This window comes from Cryptotermes secundus, unplaced genomic scaffold (genome assembly GCF_002891405.2).
Source record: "Cryptotermes secundus unplaced genomic scaffold, Csec_1.0 scaffold1244, whole genome shotgun sequence".
NCBI classification, from domain to species: Eukaryota; Metazoa; Arthropoda; class Insecta; order Blattodea; family Kalotermitidae; genus Cryptotermes; species Cryptotermes secundus.
This window is the reverse complement of record NW_019733849.1, coordinates 487,396-509,526: the sequence shown is the minus strand read 5'-3', so window position 1 is coordinate 509,526 and position 22,131 is coordinate 487,396. Positions and strand designations below refer to the sequence as shown.

The window sequence follows — 22,131 nt, the reverse complement described above, 5'->3', positions numbered from 1 at the left end:
TAAAAAAAAAAAAAAAAAAAAAAAAACCACAGCATGCATCAAACAGAAAAACTATGATTCAATATTAGCACTTAAGCAGACAAGGCAATGAGACTAAAGAAGGCTAACACTGTATAAATTACTTCTACCACATGAAAAGTAAACAGTAAGAAATGCAAAAGTTGTCCTGTGCCAAGACACCATACCATTAATATTTACAGGTTTTGAAGTGACACACTCCGGGCATTCACACTATGAGGGATATTCGGAAAGTAAAGATACAAGTCCAGTAAAAATGAAAGGGACTTTTTTTTTTCAGAAATGGCAGTGGTGCTGTGTGAGATAGGAACTGTGAAGGGCAGAGTTCACTGGCCACAGTGTGTGTTTAACAAGGCCGTGTACATTCAAAATCCCACCAAATGTGAAGTTCATGCAGTAATTCGTTTTCTTCATGCAAAAGGAGAAACAGCTGCTGAAATTCAGTGCCAACTTGTTTCTGTTTATGGCGAGGATGTCATGAACAGGCAAAACGTGGCAAAATGGTGTCGTGAATTTGAAGCGGGAAGTAATGATGTTCATGATGAAATAAGGAGTGGAAGGTCATTTATTGTCACTGATGAAATCATCCAAAAAATTGCTGAAAACATTTGTGCTGACAGACGTTTAACCATCAATTAACTTCATCAACAATGTCCAGAAGTGTGAAGAACAGTTCTCCATGAATCTCTGTTACAAAAAGATTAGGCTATTGGAAACTGTGCACAAGTTTGCTCCCAAAAATGTTTACAGACGATCACAAGAGAAATCGAGGGACTGCAGGGCAGGCATTCCTTGCGCATTATGTGGATCAAGGTGATGACTTTCTGGACCGTACTGTGATGGAAGATGAAGGGTATCTCTTCACTAGGGACCGAATTTTTATGCCCCAATAATCCCTTAAATATGTACGCATTTATGCATGAAAAACTTCCGAAATATGCACTAAAATATGCACATAAAAATTTATACCAAATATTAAAATTGATTTTACATTATTTTAAGACCAACAAATCAATATTTAAGTTCATTTTATGTAATCACTGAATGACTCACTTGCAATAAAAAGCTATACTTAAATACTACAAAACATGCAGCAAAGCCAACATTTCATTACAAATTTAAAAAACCAATGGTACTCACATTTAGCTCTCCGAACTTTCAATTTCTCTTCTGTTGCAGTTCACAATTACTAAATGTTTTATGTTTTCCATAGTTAATAACCTCCTATTGTCTCGTAAGATGTCCTTATAGCGGGAAAAACTTCTTTCCACCTCACAGGAACTTAGGGGCGCATGTACAAAAGCCGCTATTTGCTCCACTGGTAGTGATTTTTTACTTGGCAGTTCAGTATGTTTACCGGCTAAAATTTCTTCAATTTCACAAATCTGTTCATATCCTGGATTTTTTGAAAGAATGCTGTGTACTTTTTCGATTACTACTTCACCAACTCTTCCAGGAACCGAATTCAATTTGGAAACAGTGGTTCTGAACACACTTAACGACTGATACAAAGTAGTATTGCTATTGCTTGCCTCCAGTGTGAAAATGCCGGATGGAAGATGAGAGAAGTGAGCAGATATATAGGAAAGATTAGTTTCTAGTTCTGCATTTTTTAGTTCATTTTGGGCAATTTGAATTGATGCTGCACTTTTGGGATCAAATGTATTCACGACATTCCTAACAATTTCTAAATGCTCGGTATAATAACTCGCTGAACACAGCAACGTGCCCCAGCGCGTTAAAATTGGTTCTGGCGGAAGTGGAACGCTTGGTGCTGCTGCTTTAAAGGCTTATTTTCTGTATCACGCTTTAACAAATACCTTCTTCACAAGACACCAACTTGTCAACAAGCGGAAAATTTGCACTAATCATTTCTGCAACACGGTGCAACCCATGGACAAGGCAAGTCAAATGTGTCATATTTGGAAATATAACTTTAAGAACAGTACCGGCTTTCATCATATAACTTGCGGCATCAGTCACAAAGAGCAATATGCACTCCTAATGAATGCCATTCGGCCATAGTAAATTCATGGAACTGATAAAAAATTCGGAAACTGAGGAGCTATTTGTGGTTTCAGATTGCTCTACCGCAAGAAGATATGGGGTAGATTGTTCATTCTTATTAAGGGATCCAACTATACAATTTGCAATAAACCGTCCCTCACAATCTTGTGTTTTGTCGATTGATACCCACACAAAATTATCTTGAATCTTATCTCTAGTGCTTCCAATTGTAAGACTGTAACACTGCTTCACGTAATTTTTGCGCACAGTAGATTCATCTGACACTTTGCACACACTGAAGCCCGAAGCTGTGCAGAATCCTAAGAGAACTGAATTCAGAGCACATCTTAGTAACAACTGAATTTACTTAAGATCAATCTTAATATAGCTTTTCCATCTCCTTCTCAGTCCAAAAGGTGTTGTTAACAAATTCTACTCCCTGTTACAGCCACCATATTTCTTCAACAATAGGTACAAAGCAACAAGAAAATTTAGGCAATGCCGCGAAGTGGTACAGCATACTTCACTTTTTGGAACAATGCTAGACAGGAAGAGTACTGCCTTCTGGAATGTGGGGACATGCAGTGTGGTTCATCAACCGCTTGCAGAAATCTGCTTTTTCCATCTTCAAGGTGGATCAGTAATCTGAGTGTGCAAAACAGAACACAGATGTGGGGGAATGGAGTATTGGGGTGCTCAGCAAACCAATAATAGCGAGAAGGACGTTCCTGAAGCAGTTCAGAGAAGCCCAACTTCAAGTGTGTGCAGAATTGCGTGCACAACAGGCATACCTCCCACTCAAGTATGGAGAATATTATATTCTCACGGTCTGCATCCAATACCATCTACAGAGAGTCCAACAACTTTTGCTCAAGATTATGCACCTCGTGTGGAATTTCATGAATGGCTTCAAGAAAATTTGGATTTTCTTCCACACATCTTATTCACAGATGAAACGTACATTCACCAATGATGGCATAACTAACACAAGAAATTTGCACACTTGGGCACATTAAATTCCACGAAACGTAACAGGACATAGTGACCAACACAGGTATTCTGTAAATGTGTGGTGTGGATTAATAGGAAATTATCTAATTGGGCCACACTTCTTCGAGGGTCATCTCACAGAAGAGTCTTACAGGGAGTTTCTGCAAAGTCACCTACCCCTGTACTTTGAGAACGTTCCACTAGGAATTCAATGCCACCTGTGGAACGGTAGGTTGTTAATAAATCCAATTACCAATCCAACTAATACACAAGACAGTATGTTGTTTAGAACTTCACTTCTCACTCTGGGGACAGAAAAGAAACAGTACTAAGGGTATTACTAAAATCTAAGAGAGACAAAGGAGCAGAACAAGAGAAAACATTTCATAACGAACAGGTCATAATCTTCACCCTTCATCTAGTACTGTCTTTGTGTGATTAACCTTTTAAGGGCATAATTTTATCATTCCTTCGTGCCCCCATTTTTTGTGGGTATTTAACAGTGCTTTCAATTTTAAGGACACACAGTGTTGCATGGTAAGATAGCTGATGAATTAGAAAGGGTATGGAACAAAGTGGTCGTGCCCTAAATAGGTTCCTATCCCAAAATTTGGCTGAAGGGACAGACAAAAGCCATGGAAAACCTCAGACACGACAGCCAGTGGCTCAGTCGTTTGAACCCAGCATTCCCTGAATGTAAGTCCCACCTTCAGACCAACCTGTTCAATGCTTTGTGCTTTTGAAATGATACATACAAAGGAGGATATGAGCAACAAATGTAACATGCACTGAGGACACAAAGTCATGGAAAGACCAATTAGGAGAAGACATAGATAGGACGACAACATTAAAATGAATCTTACAGCAATAGTTTGTGAAGATGTGAACTAGGTACTGAATTGAGGACTTTGAAATCATGATGATGACAAGCAGCTGTGTTCATTAACAGAAAAATTTGACCATAAGATTAACTATCTTCTGTTCCATGGATTATGTTAGTTACATCGCTTTCTTTAATTCAACTGCTCCCAGACTTCACACAGTTATAGCAAAACTGTTCAAATTTGTACAAAATAAGGAAACTACTCAGCAAAAGCCAAACCATTTGAACTTTACGTGGAGCACAAAAGCATCTGTGTACTTCACAAGTGCACAAACATGGCTCAAAGCATACGGCACAGGACAACTGGCATAAACAAGCAGCTCACATTGGAACAATCATGGTACTTACTTTGGGCATAACAAATGTGTCATCCTGCAGCCTGGGTAGACTGTTAGATCGAAGTGACGGGCTCTTTACAGTGGGTGATGTGATGGACTGCCTAAGACTGGGTGGTTCTGAACCAGGGGTGGGACTGGGGGAAATGGCCACTGGAGAGGATGGGAGACGAAAACTCGCAAAGCCAGCCTGCTGTTGGGGACCAGGCCGATGATATGGCTGCTTGTAACACTGAGCTCCTTGAGATGAAAGGGCGTAACTGGGCAGTTGAGGGGATGGTGGGGGTTGTGAAGGGGGAGAATGACTGGGAGAACTGGATGAACCTAAATCACTCATGCTGAAGGCTTGGTACTGTGGTGACGAACAGAGAACAACCTGCTGCTGCGGTGCTGAAGACGGCTGCTGAAATAATGCATGAGACTGCTGAGGCACGGGAAGCGGTGTTGCTTGCGTCTGCTGATTCTGTAGGTGTTGGGGATGACTGCGTGGTGATGAACGAAGAGTGCGAACCTTGTTAACCGATGACACATCTTCATATGCAGTCTGAGCAGCAGCTGACAAAACAAAAGCAAGTGGATGTAAAAACAGGCTCTTTAATATAAATGCTGTTACACTGATTCTGTCTACAGAACTCATTCAAACTTGAAAAATGGTAATGGAATCTCATTCATGAAATAAATACATAAACAAATAACAAGAATGTATGAATATGGACAGAAAAGAGATGAAGTTGCATAGTGAGAAAAAATGATTACTCTCTTTCAGATGTTTTATTATACAAAATGTCACAAAAATCTGATTAATTTTGAATTATGATCATATAATGGGAAATTCCTTATTTGCAATATGTGGGTTAAAAGAATCAAGAGTCTTTTTATGCATTTTTCTAACATTTATACATAAATACATATAACATAAAAACCACAGAGAAAAAACACATATTTCTAAGAGTCGCTAGTAAGGAAGTTCTAGAAGTAAACACAGAATGTAGGACAAAAAGAATAACATAAAGATAGCCAATAAATGCCTTGCATATATGACAAAGTTAGAATATTTGGGAATGACAGTAACACATAAAACCTGCATTCACTAAAAAATTAACAGCAGATTGCATTTAGGGAATGCTTGCTGACATTCAGTTCAGAATATTTTTTCATCCCATCTGACTCCTAAAAATGTCAATATCAAGACAAACACAACTGTGGTTTTGTTATGGGTGTGAAATTTGGTCTCTTACATTAAAAGATGAACACAGACTGGGAGCACCTGAGAACAGGGTGGTGATGAGAATATGTTGACCTAAGAGGGAGGAAGTAACAGGAAGCCATCTTTGATGGCCAGATTTCAGCGCATGTGCCTTTTTTTTTTTTTCTGTGGGGGCATCACAAACGGAAAGCTTACCTTAACTGCCCCCAGGAATATTGTCAAGCTCAAGGACTGACTGACTTCAAGAAGTAATTCAGACAACATTACTGATATGCTATGAAGAGTGATTTAAGAAGCAAGAACTTGCAGAAATTCATGTGGGTCTTCATGAACACTGTCCCCTAATTTTGTCTGATTTTAAATAAAATTGGAACATGTGAACAAACCTTGTTAGAATTACCCAACATCAGATTTCAAGAAAAACGTTTCAGCAGTTCTCAAGCTGTTTCATGCATTGACACGGATGGCTGGAACGAATTTAACAGGCACTCCTGAAAGTTACTCACGCCAGAAGTATAAGTATGTTTATAATCTACCTCCATATAAAATTCCATGTACAGAACTCAAACAGCTCGTTAGTTATTACTATGAACCAAAAGGCTCAACATATGGTGGCCATGTTGCTTCATATTCTACAGAACAGAATTCCTGAAAGGAAAACCAGCATAATGTTGAGAAATCTCTACTTGCATCCTAAATCAAGACAGCCAGTAGGACGGATGAGATTTGAAGCAGATACCTCTCAGATATAAATGGTGACCAGTTCCACTATACCAACCTGTTCAGAGCATTCTGAAGAAAACATTTTGGGATGCCAACTAATGAACCAAGCAAGTTAATGGACATAAACATCTTTCTGTCATTTCGATAATATATGTACCCTGCTGCAAGGAACCTGGAGCAAAAGCACTGAAGCTGCTGTCTGTTTCTGGCTGGGCATAGATGGTAGCAGTATACTGCAATGGACTGCTTTGGGGCGCCTGCTCCATGGGTTGCTGCGCCATTTGTGTCTGTGCCACTGCGGCTTCTGGCTGGATACCCAGGACATCCAATCCAACACTCCTCCCACGGAACATGTCATCTGGGATATACTCCTCTGGGACAGATGGTAGCTTTGCACTTAGTAAATCTGTATAAAAAAAATGCAGAGCAAAAAATTAATAACCAAATTCAAGCCATCTTCATACTTCGACTATCTACTTAAGAAACTAACCAACTGCGGTGCAAAATGTGTTTCTTCATCAGTCAACAGTCATTCAAGTCATCAGGAAATCTGCCAATATGAGACCCAAAGCTTCATTGAGATGTTCACAAAATCCTGCCACTGTCTATCCTGAGTCAACTAAATACATATCTTCGCAAATTATTTCTAAAAAAATCTCTTTTAATATTATCCTCCCATCTTGTGTGACTTCACTCCATGCATCTGAAACCCAGCACCATGAGAAATTCAGGTCACACAAAGTGAATATGCAGTTCACAGTGATATCAGGAATATTCATTTTGGATCTTTGTGTTGAATAATACAACCTTTGTCCATAAAGTTCCAAGACTGAGCCTGTAAAAAATACAAAATTCAACTTATTAACTAATGGTTCCTGTCCCCTTCAAAGTAGTCTCCTCCTCAGTCAATACACTGTTGCCAGCATTTCGGCAAGTCCTGGAAGAAGCTGGTGAATGGCTGTGAGCTCTGTTGTTGCAGCCACTTGAATATCCCCTGTATTCTCACATTGCCATCCTTTTAGCATTCTTTCAGTTGTGGAAACAGAAGAAATCGTATGGAGAGAGGTCAGGGGAGTACAGAGAATGTTGAAGCATAGTAATGTTGTGTTTGGCGAGAAATCTGTTGACACTTAGGGCTGTGCGTGGTCTCGCATTTTCATGCAACAAAGTCAACTGTCCAGACGCCAATACGTCTGGACGACAACTCTGAAGTGCCTCACGCATACATCTGAGTACGGACATGGAAAATTCTTGGTTGACAGTTTGCCTTTGCAGAACAAATTCGTGATGAAAAATACCCCTGGCATCGAAGAAAACGATTATCATAGTCTTTGTTTTTGATGGCTGCCGCCTCACTTTCTTTGACGTTGGAGAACCCGCTGACTGTCATCTGACACTTTGTCTCTTCGTCTGAAGGTCGTACTGGAAACACCATGATTCATCCTTGGAAATCATACTGTTGATGAACGTGGAATTGTTCTGTGCCTCATGTAAGAAATCTGCACAAACTGAAGCTCACACCTACTTCTGATCCTGGGTGTGTGTGGCATTGAGTTTTTAACCAAGTCCTCTTGCAGAATTTGGTGGCAGGTCGACTTATTGATATTCAGGGCATCAGCTAACACGCGCACTGTAACAGTATGGTCTTCCCATGTCTCTGATGTGAACCTCGTTGTCTTCGTCCTGGGAACTCAAAGACCAGCCAGATCTTGTGTCATCCTCCACCAACACCCTGCCCAACACGAATCGCCTGTGCCACTTAAACACTCACGCCCGAGATAAAGCTTCATTGCCGTAGGCATCATGGAGAAGCTGCAATGTCTCTGTGGCCATCTTGCTCAGCTTCACACAAAATTTGATGTTTTTTCTTATTGCTAGTGGGGTGGGACTAAGTCCTCTGTACTGTGGGCACTTCTGGCCTATTGTACCAGCCCCAGATGATAGGTGAGGGTGATTGTGGAGCAATTGGTGGAATAAAGATTGGCAGGGGAAACCGAAGTACTTGGAGAAAACCTGCCCCACGGCCACTTTGTCCACCACAAATCCCACTTGACCAGACCTGGGATCGAACCCGGGCCACCGCGGTGGGAAGCCAGTGTCTAACAACTTGAGCTATGGCGCGGCCTTAAATTTCATGTTAACTCGCTGCTCAAATTGAACGTTCATTCTTCTCACAGCAACAATTCACAACTGATAATTGACATGGGTTTTCCACCGCGCCCTGCATCCTAGCAGAGGTCGAGCGAACTAATGTCAATAACACTTTCAAGCCATAAAATGTTCCGTATTTAGAACACCTTTCCCGGAACTGCTGCCATTTACCTAAGCCGAGATATCAAATCAGTCTCAGAACTTTATGGAAAAAGGTTGTACCTTAACACATATCTTAGTAATAGTGTTACACTAACAATAATGTAAACAGTGTAAATGTAAAAAAATAATGCATGTTTCTGTACATTCCTTTACACTCAAGACTTCTGAACTGTTCAGACATGGGAATCAGTTAACTCTCTGTATGCCATTCACTCTCGGAGCTGTGCCTTCTTGAGAAGCCATCAATTGTGCAGCTACTCAAGCATTTTATGGAATCAGAAGGTTCATTACTTCGTTCATAAGAGCCCCCCAGTGCTTCCTATCCTGAGCCAGATCAATCCAATCCATACCATCCCATCTAATCTCTCTAAGATCCATTTTAATACTGTCCACCCACCTATGCCTTGGTCTTCCCCATGGTCTCTTTCTTTCTGGTTTCCCACCAATATCCTATATGTATTCCTCTTCTCCCCCATTCATGCTATATGCCTGTCCATCTCATCCTCCTTGACTTGATCATTCTAATTATACTTGGAGAAGAGTACAAGTTATGAAGCTCCTCTTTATGCAGTTTCTCCAACCTCCTATCACTTCATCTCTCTTTGGTCCAAATATTCTCCTCAACACCCTGTTCTCAAACACTCTCAGTGTGCTCCTCCCTTAATATCAGAGACCAAGTTTCACACCCATACAGAATGGCAGGCAAAATTATAGTTTTGTATATTCTAATTTTTATGTTTTTGGACAGCAGACAAGAAGACAAAACGTTCTGGACTGAATGGTAGCAAGCGTTACCTGAGCTACATCCCCTCTTAATTTCCTCCTGAATCAGGTTTTGATTTCTTATCGTTGTTCCCAAATATCTGAACTGTACCACATTTTCAAAACATCTGTATGCCATTAGCCATTAAAATTTCCGTATCTGAAGAGACTGACCTAACATTAATTGCTCAGTACATCAGTTCAGTCAACAGACAGAATCAAGCATGATATACCAAATTTTAGAGGAAAGAACAGGCTTTCATTCTATCTATACCGGTGGTCATTTGAAAGTAAACTCAGGAAGTATTGTGGGATTTTCTGTGCCACTGAATTTAACCATAAACAGCCTTGGAATCTTTAAGCACATAGTTCAATGGTGAGGCATGGCACTGAAAAGGTTATGCAATCCTGACTCATTCCTTTTTGTAAAAATCAGTTTTTCTTAAACAATGTTCAGAGCACTAAGTGATATGGGCAACCATATGGTCAGTCCTTAGTATATTAAATGTGATCTATGTGTCAAAGCCAAAGAATTCACTCTCTTACTATCTCCTATCTTACATCAACTCACAACATACAAATGAGCGTATAACATGTATACTTGAAGAGTATAGTCTCCTAGGCTGTAAAGTTGTGTAGTTTCTGTGATGTCCAATGTTTTACTCAACTTGCTGCCTGCTTCTGCCTGTTTCTTGCTTGCTTTACTCCTTAACCCTGAAGACAGAGGTGCTACAGTCCTCAAAAATGTTAGACTTTCTCCAAACTACACAGAATTACAACTCAGAAAACCATACTCCTCATAGTCAGTGTCAAGACAACCTCAAATTCAATGAGCATCCTTGCCTTGAAGAGGTTCCAAAGTATCCATGAAGTCTTCAAGATTTGGCTGGAGCTGAACAAGGCTGGGCTGAATGAAATCTGCAATACCGCCAGCATTACGAGCTGCAATAATATGATATGCTCATTAGTCTTTCAGTCAGTTCTTTATTGTCACTGCAAGCATCAGCAATGTTGTTACGCATTACTCAAAGCATACAGTGCCCTGAGTGCTACATAACCTACAAATTTGAAATGTGTAATTAAGTAACCTAAAAATAAGCATGCAGAATATTCTTTCACTTTCATTGTCTTCAATATATTACTTGAAGAATCACCAAAAGAAAAATCAATACTTCATTACCAAAAAATATTTTTAATACAACTATAATGGTTTTATATTAATATTTGTGACAACAGAACGCAATTTCAGAGAGGCATGAAATGCCTTAACAAAAAAGAGGAGGAAGAAAACTTCAATAAATAAAAGTTGTCAAACAACAATTAACTAAATGGAGAATCAAACATCTTCCCAGATGACAATGTTTCCACTGTGGTTCACATAAGTATCTACCGTACTTACTGACTGACACACTATATTACAGTGGGTGACCCTTAGCCGCGCCACAAGAGTGCTGCCACGGGTGACCCTTAGCCATGCCACAAGAGTGCTGCCACATGTTAAGAGCTGCATCATACTTTTCTATCAGTAGTGGTAACAACTATAAGGATGTTCCCTGGACAGTACCTACTTGTCTGGATTTCAGATTATTTATATAACATTCCAGACTCAGTCTGTCTTAGGTAACAAAACAAGGCTGGCAGGGAAATGCCTTTACAGTTAGGTCAACTATAGAGATGCACTGTTTCTTTTTATCTAACTAAATGCGTTTAGGTAAAGTTCTGTCACGCATAGTTCAGAAGTTTCGTGACAGTCAACTGGCACCATGAAACAAGCATGTCAGCACCATATCTAGTATAAGTGCACTTTACACATATCGAACAGATCTCACCAGTACTGGTATTAATAAGAACAACAGGACAAGTACACCCTGCAGCACATACTAGCAGTCAGCAGACTGACAAGAACTGTAGGTCCATCTAAATAAACAGATATTACACAAAGAAGAGCAATGTCTACTACTCACTTATTTCACGCGGATCAGGAAAGGCAAATGGTTGATTGGCTGAGATAGTAGAGAAAAGTGTGTCTGACATGAACTCCATGTAGTCTTCATCCACCATCATGGAGCCAACTGAATGAACACTGTCATTGCTGTGTGGCTGCCAGTCGAACGCATCCGTTATCTGCAACAGAAGACCATAAACAGACATGTTACACATACACCTTTCATCATAACCACCAAACTCTTCATTCTGTGACTTCCTCAGCAGCTGCTCCCACTTTAATTGATAGTTCCACATTTATACAAATCCATTATTAATTAAAATATAACTGTGTTGCCTTGTACTCTTCACCCAGTATAATTAGAATGATCAGGCCAAGAAGGATGATGTGCAGATGCATGTAACATGAATGAGGGACAAGAGGAATGCATACAGAATACTGGTGGCAAAGCCACAAAGAAAGAGACCACCAGGAAGACCAAGACATAGGTGGATAATATTAAAATGGATCTTAGAGACAGGATGGAGTGGTATGGAGTGAACTGAGCTGGTTCAGGATACATAAAATGCTAGTAAGTTCTTGAGTAGCTGAACAATTAGTGGCTTCTCAAGAAGGACTCGGCTCCATGAAATTAAGTCAGTCAGTCAGTTAGTTCTGTGTTGCCAGTCATTTTAATGTTTGATTGTAATAGACTAGGATACAAGAAAACAAATAAAATGAAGTAAAAGATTAATTGGGACTGCAATGAATTCAGATTTATTTCGGTCTTCATTACAATATGGTTTTGAAGCATTTCATCAAGTTACACACGATGGGGTACCCAAAAGAAACCGAACTAATTTTTATGTGGGCAGAGCTTTTGTAGTACCGCGTTTTGCCGCTATGAGCGCATAGAGCTAACATTCCTGATTCGATAAGCTTCAGAAGGTAAAGACTATTTTCGGCAGAGTTTATAGTGACAACTGTTTTGTGTGACCGTCGTTTTTGCAATGGCTGATTTTCGTGAACAGTGTGCGGCGGTGAAATTCTGCTTTTTGCTTGGAAAAGTGGAACAGAAACTCTTGAAATGTTAAAAACGGTGTACAAGGACGATGCCATGGGGAAAACTCAAGTGTTTGAGTGGTTTTCCCGTTTCAAAAATGGTGAAATGTCAATTGATGACAAACCTCGTTCTGGTCGTCCTTCCACGGCCCGAACACATGAAAATGTTGAAAAAATTCGTGAAATCATCAAGGAAGATCGACGACGGACCATTAAAGAAATTGTGGAGCTGTCGGGAGTGACTTGGGGCTAAGCGGCCAGATTTGTGGCAGTCGGGTGACTGGTTTTTCCATCGTGACAATGCCCCTGCTCATACAGCCCTGTCTGTATGACAATTCTTGACCAAAAATGGTATGACCCCTGTTCCTCAACCTCCATACTCACCCAACCTTGCCCCGTGTGACTTTTTTTGTTTCCTCGAATGAAAAGAGACATGAAAGGAAAGAAAAAACGACGGAGGCGCTGTCAAGTATCTCAAAAGACGAATTTAGACAATGTTTTGAAAAATGGAATAAAAGACTAGACAAGTGTATTAGTGTAAGTGGAGAGTACTTTGAAGGGGATTGAAGGTTTGTGCTTAAAATTTGAATAAATAAGTTAAAAAAAATAAGTTCAGTTTCTTTTGGGCACCCCCTCGTATAATTATTTTTTTTTTTTGCTGCATGTAATATTAATCAACAGCAAAGCTTTGATGCTGATTGCTTATTCACTCAGTGTACAATTTCGACTTCTCAGAGATTTGAATATCAGCTGACACTAAAGAGTTGCATACAAATTCAATGTTTTTTTTTTATTATAAGGAAAGAGTCAGTACAGAAACCGTAGATGAGCTGGCAAGAACAGGACCTGAACAGCCGTTCATAGGATCTGAACCAGCTTGCTGCATCTCAGTAGGAGAGTACTGCTGGGTATGAAACCGCAGATGAACTGGCAAGAACAGGATCTGAACAGCCATTCACAGGACCTGAACCAGCTTGTGGCATCCCAAATGGAGTTGCCAAGAAAGCGATGTGTTGCAAAATTAATCTAAAAACAATGCACAGCCAAGTTTGAAAGATGTTACAATAAATGTGACTATTATTTCCAACAGTGTCTAAGTCTTTCCTCTCCTGCACCTGATAGTGGCAGTATATGCAGTGATCTCTGTTAACTAAGCCAGGCTGGTATGATTAAGTTAAAAAGCAGCGAATTGGGTCAAACCCTAACTACATTTTTATTATGAAGTAAGAGCAAATCAGAAATGTATACACTATGGAACTTCAGTGTTTGTTAGTTTCCCAATAAATTGTTTCTAATGTCTGCTGTCCACTGTTTGACACCTCTGTTTTTAGCAGATTCTAAACGGTTTTGACGATGGTGTGTAAGACTCAGAATTACTGGGTATTCAGAATTTGTAATTGTCTGGTATTCTAAAAAGAAGAAAACACAACATTTTGGAAAATGGATCTGTTTCTGTCCTCAGGGTGAGTAGGGAGACACATACTCTTTTGGTTCCCTTAGAAAGAGCCCAGTTTCTGAAACCTTGTGTTTTCTGGTTTTTAGAATAATGGAAGATGGACAAGGTCTGAAAACCCAGCAATTCTGACCAATGTTTCTGTACCCACTGTTGGTTCTTGTATCCCTCGCTGTGTCTCACCTGTCTCACATGTCGCATATGAGTCACTTATTATTGCTCGACAGCGTCAGTCTACCAGCAACACTCCTGTCAGACAAGCACATTGCTGATCTTCAGTAATGTTCCAGGGCACCCATAGAACCTTGATCAGTCAGCTGATGGGTTCAGACCATCTTGTTTCCTCAGTGACATCAATTTTTTTTGTCATGAACCAAAAATATAACTGCCAATTTCAAAATATGTCACGATAAGTAGGAGCCGAGTTTCTCACAGGATTCTATAGATTCATTCACCACCAAGTCACGTAGGTCCATACGGACCACCCTTATCAGGGAACCAACTCTGCCCTCTCCGGGCACCCATCAGACCCAAAGTCTTTCCTTCCTGTCCTGGTCTCCCTCCACTCCATTTGCACTTTCTACTTTCTATCTACCACCGCATGCCTACAACCTATGTGAGACTGCTCTCAAATCCTCCCCAGTTCTCTGCCTATCAGACCCTTACTCATGTCCACAGATCTGCACTAGCAGCCCTTTTCAAGGCCAGTTCTAGTTATCCCTGTCTTACTTCCTATTGGCTCACTCTGTTTTTTGTGTGTGCGTGCGCATGCACATGTGTGTGTGAGAGAGAGCGCACACGAATGGAAACTGTAAGTCACTGGTTCACTCTGGAATTAGTGCCGAGGAAGTGAGTCTGGAGTATAGTTTATTTTTCATTGTTTTTCATTTCGTTTTCTTCAGTGCTTCATCAGTGCAATCTATCTGCTTTAGTTATCCAAATAATGCCTCACAGAAGATGAAACTTAGGTCGTCGTACTCATGGAGGGGAAGCAATGCGTCGAGTAATTTCAAATCAAACTGGGGAAGAACGGGCAGACTGAGCCACAGCAAGGCGTGGCTGGGCACAGCTATACTAAATAAAATTCTTATGAAATATCGGTGTCTTGAAGGAGAAGACATTAACAGAATCATGAAGGAGTGTATCAACATATGTAGCAACATGTTAGTTTTATATAAAATCAAATTCTCTTCTCAAATGGGACAAAAAGAATCAACATAGTGGTGTTATGGGTTGTGACACCACGGAATCTCTTAGGTGTTTATCTGTGCTTTTGGAACCCACACTGCAAGTAGCTTTGGAGCAGTTAAATAAGATAAATGCCTGCCATGTCCAACTGGCGGCCACCCAAAAGACAACTTAAAAATAGCATAAGCAACAGCCAGGAATAACTGAAGAAAGAAATAAAAGTGAAATACATGACATAGAGGCTGCCCACACCAAATCAGAGAAAAAGCGACAGGCTAGACAGCTGAAAGGGTGTCATGGCAGTGATTCAGGAGCTCGACAAGTGTCTGTGGAGTGGGAACTAAGATGCAAATGACGTGACATAAGAGCGATGCAACTCAATGCGGAGGCAACTTGACACTACATGTAAGCCACACACTGGGATTTTGATAAGCAGCTGATGGCAGTAAACGCCCAGCGCAGAATAGACGTGGAGGCAGTGGAAACACACGGATCTGCGCTGCCATGGTGAATCTGGATTGTGGACAGTGTTCCACTAATAATCTGAGGTCGTGTATTACCACATCTGTTGGGCAGACCAAGAGAAGACCACATTTACATTGGCTGTCCTGCACGGTGAAAACGTCGACGCCATACACAGCCCCCACTACCTGGTGGTGAACTACCAGTCAGAACTCAAAGCCATGATCTGCTGGGCAGTGAGTGGCCATAGAAATTCGCTGCGGCCGTAAGGCTGCGGACAAACTGGGTCCCCGTCAGGTTTGCCGAGATCTCATCCATGGGGACGCAGCCTATGGACTCATTGATGGAGTTAAGGTACGGATGTGAAACGGTAACTCCTTAAGGGCGGTAACAGGTACCGGGCCCTGCACCTAGAGGCTGTGCAAAAGTGGCAGCCAGACCAACAGAGACGCTGCGGAGGGAAAGCGATGGAGCCCCCATGAGAACACACACGTAGGTGGCCGAGCGCCGCGGGGCTAAACGACTTGTATACTAGAAGCGAGGAGACGTCGGGTCACTTCAGATCAGACTGTCAACAAAGAAAGGACGAGGAAAACCGGACACAGAAAACGAGTATGAGCCGGCGTGAAATACGGGCCGTTGGCGTCATCACCCTCATCCCCTACAGCATAACCGCCAAAGGCTAGATACAGACAAGCCATGCCATGTGACAATGAAGACCGATGCATGTGAATATCACTAGACCCAAGAGAATAGCGAGCAGAGGTGAGAAAGCCGTCGGCCATATGTTCTACAAGCGGTGTCCGGGGAGGCGCTGGTGGAGCTGGCTCTGGGATGAAGCGCGCTATACATCCGGGTTTTCGTCGCTAAGATCACAGACGAATTCATCCTGGGGCCGGATGTCCCGAGAGCTTAGGATGCGGCCGTGGATTTGAAGCACTGTGCTATTACTGCACGAAGAAGTGTCATTATGGTGTCGTGGGGAACAACAATCATTTGTCCATACGAAGGCCAGCGACGGGGCAATATCCCCTCGGTGTGAGAGTCGTAACTGATCAGGTGTACGGCTCCATGGAGGCGACGATCAGCAAATTTTGATCAAGTTCGATGGTTTCCCAACGAGGAGTGAACAGGACACTGGGTCAATATCGACAACAGACACCTGCCAGGAGGGATGAACATTGCCAGGGGCGGGTGCAATAAAAGCGACGACGCGCTTTCTAGACGACCGTACCTCGAATACTACATTCACTTTGGGAAAATCGAATGACAGTCAGGCAGCCGGAAGGTAAGTTATCACTTCTGCCGCCGCAGGTGGCTGAGGCCGTGCCACCGAGTGGACAGCTCTATTATGACGTAATGCCGATTCTAAGAGGCATGGAGGCTGGAGAGCGTCCCAAATGGAAGAACATCGCCGACCGCAGTGCCACCTACAATAGTTACTGGGCTCAGTGGAACTCCCTGGTGGTGAGAGATACCGTGAAACGTAAGTTGGAGCCGGCCAACGGTCGTTCCAAGCTAGCCCACATATAGCTACCCGGGAACAAAGTAAAATACTCCAAGAGCATCACGTCGGATTTTCGAGATGGCATCTGGGGGTGAACAAAACCCCTAAAAGTCAGAGAACGGTACTACCGGCTACATGCGAGGGGCGAAGCATAGAGTGGGACACCTGCGCAGCACATCGAGGTCCCCAAACCCAGAGCATGGGCCTGCTGACCAGTTTAGGGAAGGGAACAGCGCTTGAAGGGATCGCCGAGACCTGCGACCGGATGAAGGTCCGCTACGACCGCCAAGTCAGATTAGCTTAATGCCTGGAAGAAGACCAGGTCTTGTTGCATCGCCCGACCCGGAATTGGAGAACGTCCCCTACGCTGTAGCCATCCTGGGAGAGCCCGTACAAGGTGATCACACAGATCAAGGATTCAGCCTGAAGGATCCAGCGTCATACAAAGGCAAAGACGTCGGTGATCCACCTGGATACACTGGCACCATATCTACGTGCTATTAGGGACTAGTAATCTTAAAGAGAGTGCAGTGCCGAACCAACTTAATTAAGTGGGAGGGGGGTGAGGAAGCGGGTCACTGGTGAGCATGCGCACTTCACTCGTTCATCTAACTTTCTGACCTCCCTCCTCTTTTCGTAGCTTCCAGAATTACAGTGCACGTCTCTCGCGTGTGAACTGGCCCTTTCTAGAAATATGACCTTGCTTCTAAGGCAAAGAGAAGGCAGCAGAGTTGAATCTGATCGTGAGCTTAGAAGCGGCGTACAGCTAGACGTGAAGCCGACAGTGCAGTGACTGCAAGACAAAGAAGAGAGTGCAGTGGCGTACAGTAAAATTGCGGTGGAGTGGATAAGCTGATATCAAGATCTTAAGTGAAGAGTTCCATCTTCTTACCGTCGCTGTGAGAACCTCAAATCCTAAGTCACAATCCGATATTAACTGTTCCGGATCAAGATACACGCTGCAATACAATACACACATACTTTCCGGCTGCTAGGAACATTCCACAGGAGCTGATCATGAAATACATACCATGTCGTTGCCATCTTTGGCTGTCCAGCCCATCAACTTGTTGCGGTAAAACATTCGCCACTTCTTGTATTCTGCGGTAACCGCTGCTAGTTTGCGCTTCCAATATTTTCCTTCCAACACCACTGCCTGAAAATACCACATACATTACTGCGAGGAACATAAATATGAAGGACACACAGTTAAACAGCCCCATCAAGTTAATTAACCTAAACTTCTGGACAGAAGCTAAACTGTCGGACATTTCAGGCAATTTTCCTTTCTGACAAAGTCAATATGATGATCTGTATAAACATCGTTTTTACGGTAATACAAATTTTCTTTCTTTAATACGTCCTATTTGATATACACCTAATGTGTCCATACTGTCATGTGTAGGGGTGATTAAAGAGGGGTTTTGGATTGGATTTATTGCTCCTTACACATTCACACAACTCAGAATTACAGGTAATACAGTGCTATCGTTACTACAAACAATCTGCAGTTCACCGTTACACATGCATTAAGATTTTTAGTTGTCACTGGTCGTATCCTGGCAACGGAGTTACAACAGATTCACTGTAACTTCAAATCACACATGAAGTGTTCCTGGCACCGCCTAATTCCTTTCTTGCCATTATTCTGCAACTGCCGATTCTGAAGACTCGACTCAGTTCAACTCCTCTGCTCCCAGGCTCATATCCTGGTATGCTGGCATCTCGAAACTCGACTCTTTACTTCCGAGTGACTCAAACGACCTTATTTGCCCCTTTACAGACCCTCGGCACGGACCATGCACAAAACACAGCATTTATATTACTGAGAAAGCTTCTTTACTGATTCGATGTCCTATTGTTGCGCGGGGATGGTTTACCACGTCGTTGACCAGCAATGGGTCTATACCTCACAATACGATACCAGCATGGGTCAACGATTGTTGAATATGGAGTGGCAATTGAATAATAACAACTTTGTGACATGGGAGGCCTGTCCCAGAGGGAGACAAACATGAAGCATTAGTAGAATGGCAGATGGCATGGAAAGCGTGATCATGTTATGTTGTTCACGAGGAATCTCAAATGGACTGCTCGGATTTACTCTGTGCCTCTGTGGTAAGACATGGCACTGCCTGATATGTGACACAGCTCAGTAAACATTTCCTAATACATTACATTCTTGGAATAAAGTGAAGCTTATTTATTCATCTATGTTGGTGTGGTACTACATTGCAGCCGATAGGTTTGAATTATGTTTCAAAGACACTGCAGACCTGTCCTTCTACGCATAGTAAACTGCAAGCAAAACCTAGTCATTTTTTATATCCATCCTGTTTTGTGTCTTTCTATTGATTATATAACAACCACGTTACTAACATATAATAAAAATATAAGTTTTTTTTATTGTGAACGGTCATTATATGACCTATAAATCTGGCCATCAGAGTATTGCAGCATGGTATTATGGGAAAACGATATTTCGAGTACCCGGAGAAACTGTACGACCAACAGCAGCCAGCAATTTACAAAAATCATGCGCATTTCTGCCCCATATGAGGCTGTTCACTTAAGCATGGAAACTGGAGTGTCTCTGAAATATAGGAAAACAAGCCTGCCACAACCAACTTCCTAACTTATAGACACCACGGTTTATATACTGTTCCTGTTCACTGGGCAATGTTCACAGCACAGGCCTTCATGCGATGATGATAATTCAGCAGACAAAGAAACTCCCAGCCATTTATGGAATCCAGANACTCGGCACGGCGGCCATTGACTGGCCTATTGTAGCCTGCCCCGGGTGATTATGATGATGGAGAATTTGGTGGAATGAAGATTGGCAGGGGAAACCGAAGTACTCGGAAGAAAACCCGCCCCAGCGCCACTCTGTCCACTACAAATCCCACCTGACCAGACCCGGGATCGAACCCGGGCCGCCGCGGTGGGAAGCCAGCGACTAATCGCTTGAGCTAAGGCGCGATCTGGGGGGGGGGTTAAAAGGTGCATATTCCTCGAATTTTCTCCGTGGGGGGGCCGTGAAATGTGAGTCTTATATTCGAAGTAATACGGCATTTTTCTAAGATCCATTTAGGTTTCCTGACTAAAACTTCTAACGCCATTTCACATTTTCTAAATGCATGCCACATGTTCCACTCATCTCATCCTGAATGATTTTATTGTCTTAATATTTATAGTGAAGGACAGAAATTATAACGCTCCTTGCTATGTAGTTTTCTCCATTAGCAAGGAAGTGGTTGTCAAATTTGGGGGTGTGGAAGAGAGCCAACAACCCTTCAGCATAACAGGGCTAAAGGGTTTATAAGCCATAACGCAGTATAACTATCAACATCCTTATTTGAAGTTACTTAAAAATGGTTACAATGAAATACAAGTCAGTGGAAGTATACCATATCGAATTTCGAAAACTCCGAGGAAGAGAGATTCATGGAAACGTACATTTAAAGTCATATTTAAATCGAGCCTTCTCATGAATGAGTACGGATACAAAACGAAATTCCCTGACAAGTTTCAGTGAAATCCCCAACCCGAATTTCAATAGAATCTGTGAAAAGGTTTAGAGAATAAAGGGAAAAATTCTTTGCCTTACGTAAACAGGCTTCACTGCAGCCTGTAAAGCCGTTTCTAAGCAACGCCTCGGTAAACACGTTCCTGCGGAGAAGGATACGCATCCAACAATAGAGGTACTATTGGAAACAGTATCCTATACTCGGTCCGCGCAGAAGGGTTATAAGGAGGTCAACTGAAACAAGAATAGTTCAGTTAGAAGGGAGCCACCGTTCAGGCAGGACCTGAGCAAGGAAGCAGAGGAACAGCCATTGTTAGAGGCCGTTACCAAGGAAAGGTTGATAAAGACACAACAGTTAGGAAAAGACTTAGCTGATGCTGCGGTGATTTCTAATGTGTGGAAATTCGAGATGGTACTGCAATCAAATGTAATTACGAGTTGTGTGTTCAGGTGGTAAATAAATCCAATATCCAATCCAAAACCCTGTCTATAGTCACACATTATATGCGACAATGGGGCAGTCAACTGGACTTACTTGACATCTTTTGATGTAAATTTTCTGCATAAAATTTTATGATCATCTTTCCAATAATTTAAGCCATGATACTAAGTAGCAATCAGACATGGCCTCCAAGTAAGGGGGCCTGTTTCTCTTTGTAAAGAACTCTCCAAAAACTATAAAGTTACAAAATGTGGCAAAGGGTTTCCAAACACGGACAGAGTCTTTGAAAGACCCCCCTTCCCCCCCGCCCCCCCAAAAAAAACAGCGATCACGCAAGATGTGTCAAGCTGCTCTGTCTGTATTTGGTCCAGACTGGCTCCATTAAATTGTTTGCCGAGAGCACATGATGAGTAGAACCTGAGGGGTTTCTCAATCAGAGAGAGAGAGACTCCACAAGTGTAATGACTCACCTCGGGCTTGTCGTGCATGTTCACATCCAGAGGCGAAGCGAACTGACACACCAGGGTATTCTGCTTCCTGATGACTGTTGAAACACACACAAAGAAATTACTGTCACATCACATTCATATGTAGTTCACAGCCAGAAACATTCTGTGTATTGCAGACAGGATTATTCAACAAAATACGTACATATAGTACGGAAATAAATTTAAGACATTAAGCTTCCATTTCTAAACATAAATTTTCTATCTCTGTATATTTCTCTTTGAAATAACCCTCGAATTCTTGAAATCACACCAGCTTGGAAACTACTTTCCCACTCGTTCAAATGCACAGACTTTTATGAAGATCAATTTTATTTTCAGGTTTTTTTTTAAGTTAGATATGCCACTTTGAGATGGAAAGTGATTCACAGAGTGCAAAAAATTGCGAACTTTTTTAGCTACATCATCACCACACATGCGAGGTACACCAAAAGAATCCGCCCCCAAAAGGCGAGAAAATTAGGCATTTTGTAGTCCACAATAACGTGTTATTGCTAAGTACTATTCAGGTTACAGACCTACATCGAGAGGTTTGCATTACTGAGGAAAACTAATCAGGTATACAAGAATTTTTGTTAATTTGCTGCATGTAGCAGTCATGTACGACAACTGAACCAATTTAAAAGTTTTGACATTATTATTTAAGTCTCTGAATGTCACTCGTGGATTATTTTGGCCTCAAATTGTGAAATTGTGCATATTGTCATGTGTAAGGTGGTACGCGTGACGAAAATAATGGGTTCTACTTAGAATGATTGGATTTATTAGCACTCCGGTTACACTCTCTCTCTTAATTACAATTAATACAGCGCTATCGCTG

General features: G+C 41.9%; 1 protein-coding gene across 4 annotated transcripts in view; it reads right to left on the bottom strand.

The window, feature by feature from the left end:
- LOC111868315 (MLX-interacting protein) overlaps nt 1–22,131 on the bottom strand; it is a 176,088-nt gene that overhangs the window by 26,426 nt on the left and 127,531 nt on the right. For all 4 annotated transcript variants that reach the window (XM_023858862.2, XM_023858861.2, XM_033753005.1 and 1 more), the window contains exons 3-8: nt 21,276–21,349; nt 17,865–17,990; nt 11,203–11,362; nt 10,082–10,180; nt 6,321–6,569; nt 4,247–4,788 (exon numbers count right to left, since the gene is read on the bottom strand). In XM_023858862.2, coding sequence (XP_023714630.1) covers nt 4,247–4,788; nt 6,321–6,569; nt 10,082–10,180; nt 11,203–11,362; nt 17,865–17,990; nt 21,276–21,349 — 1,250 coding nt within the window. The remainder of the gene's footprint in view (nt 1–4,246; nt 4,789–6,320; nt 6,570–10,081; nt 10,181–11,202; nt 11,363–17,864; nt 17,991–21,275; nt 21,350–22,131) is intronic.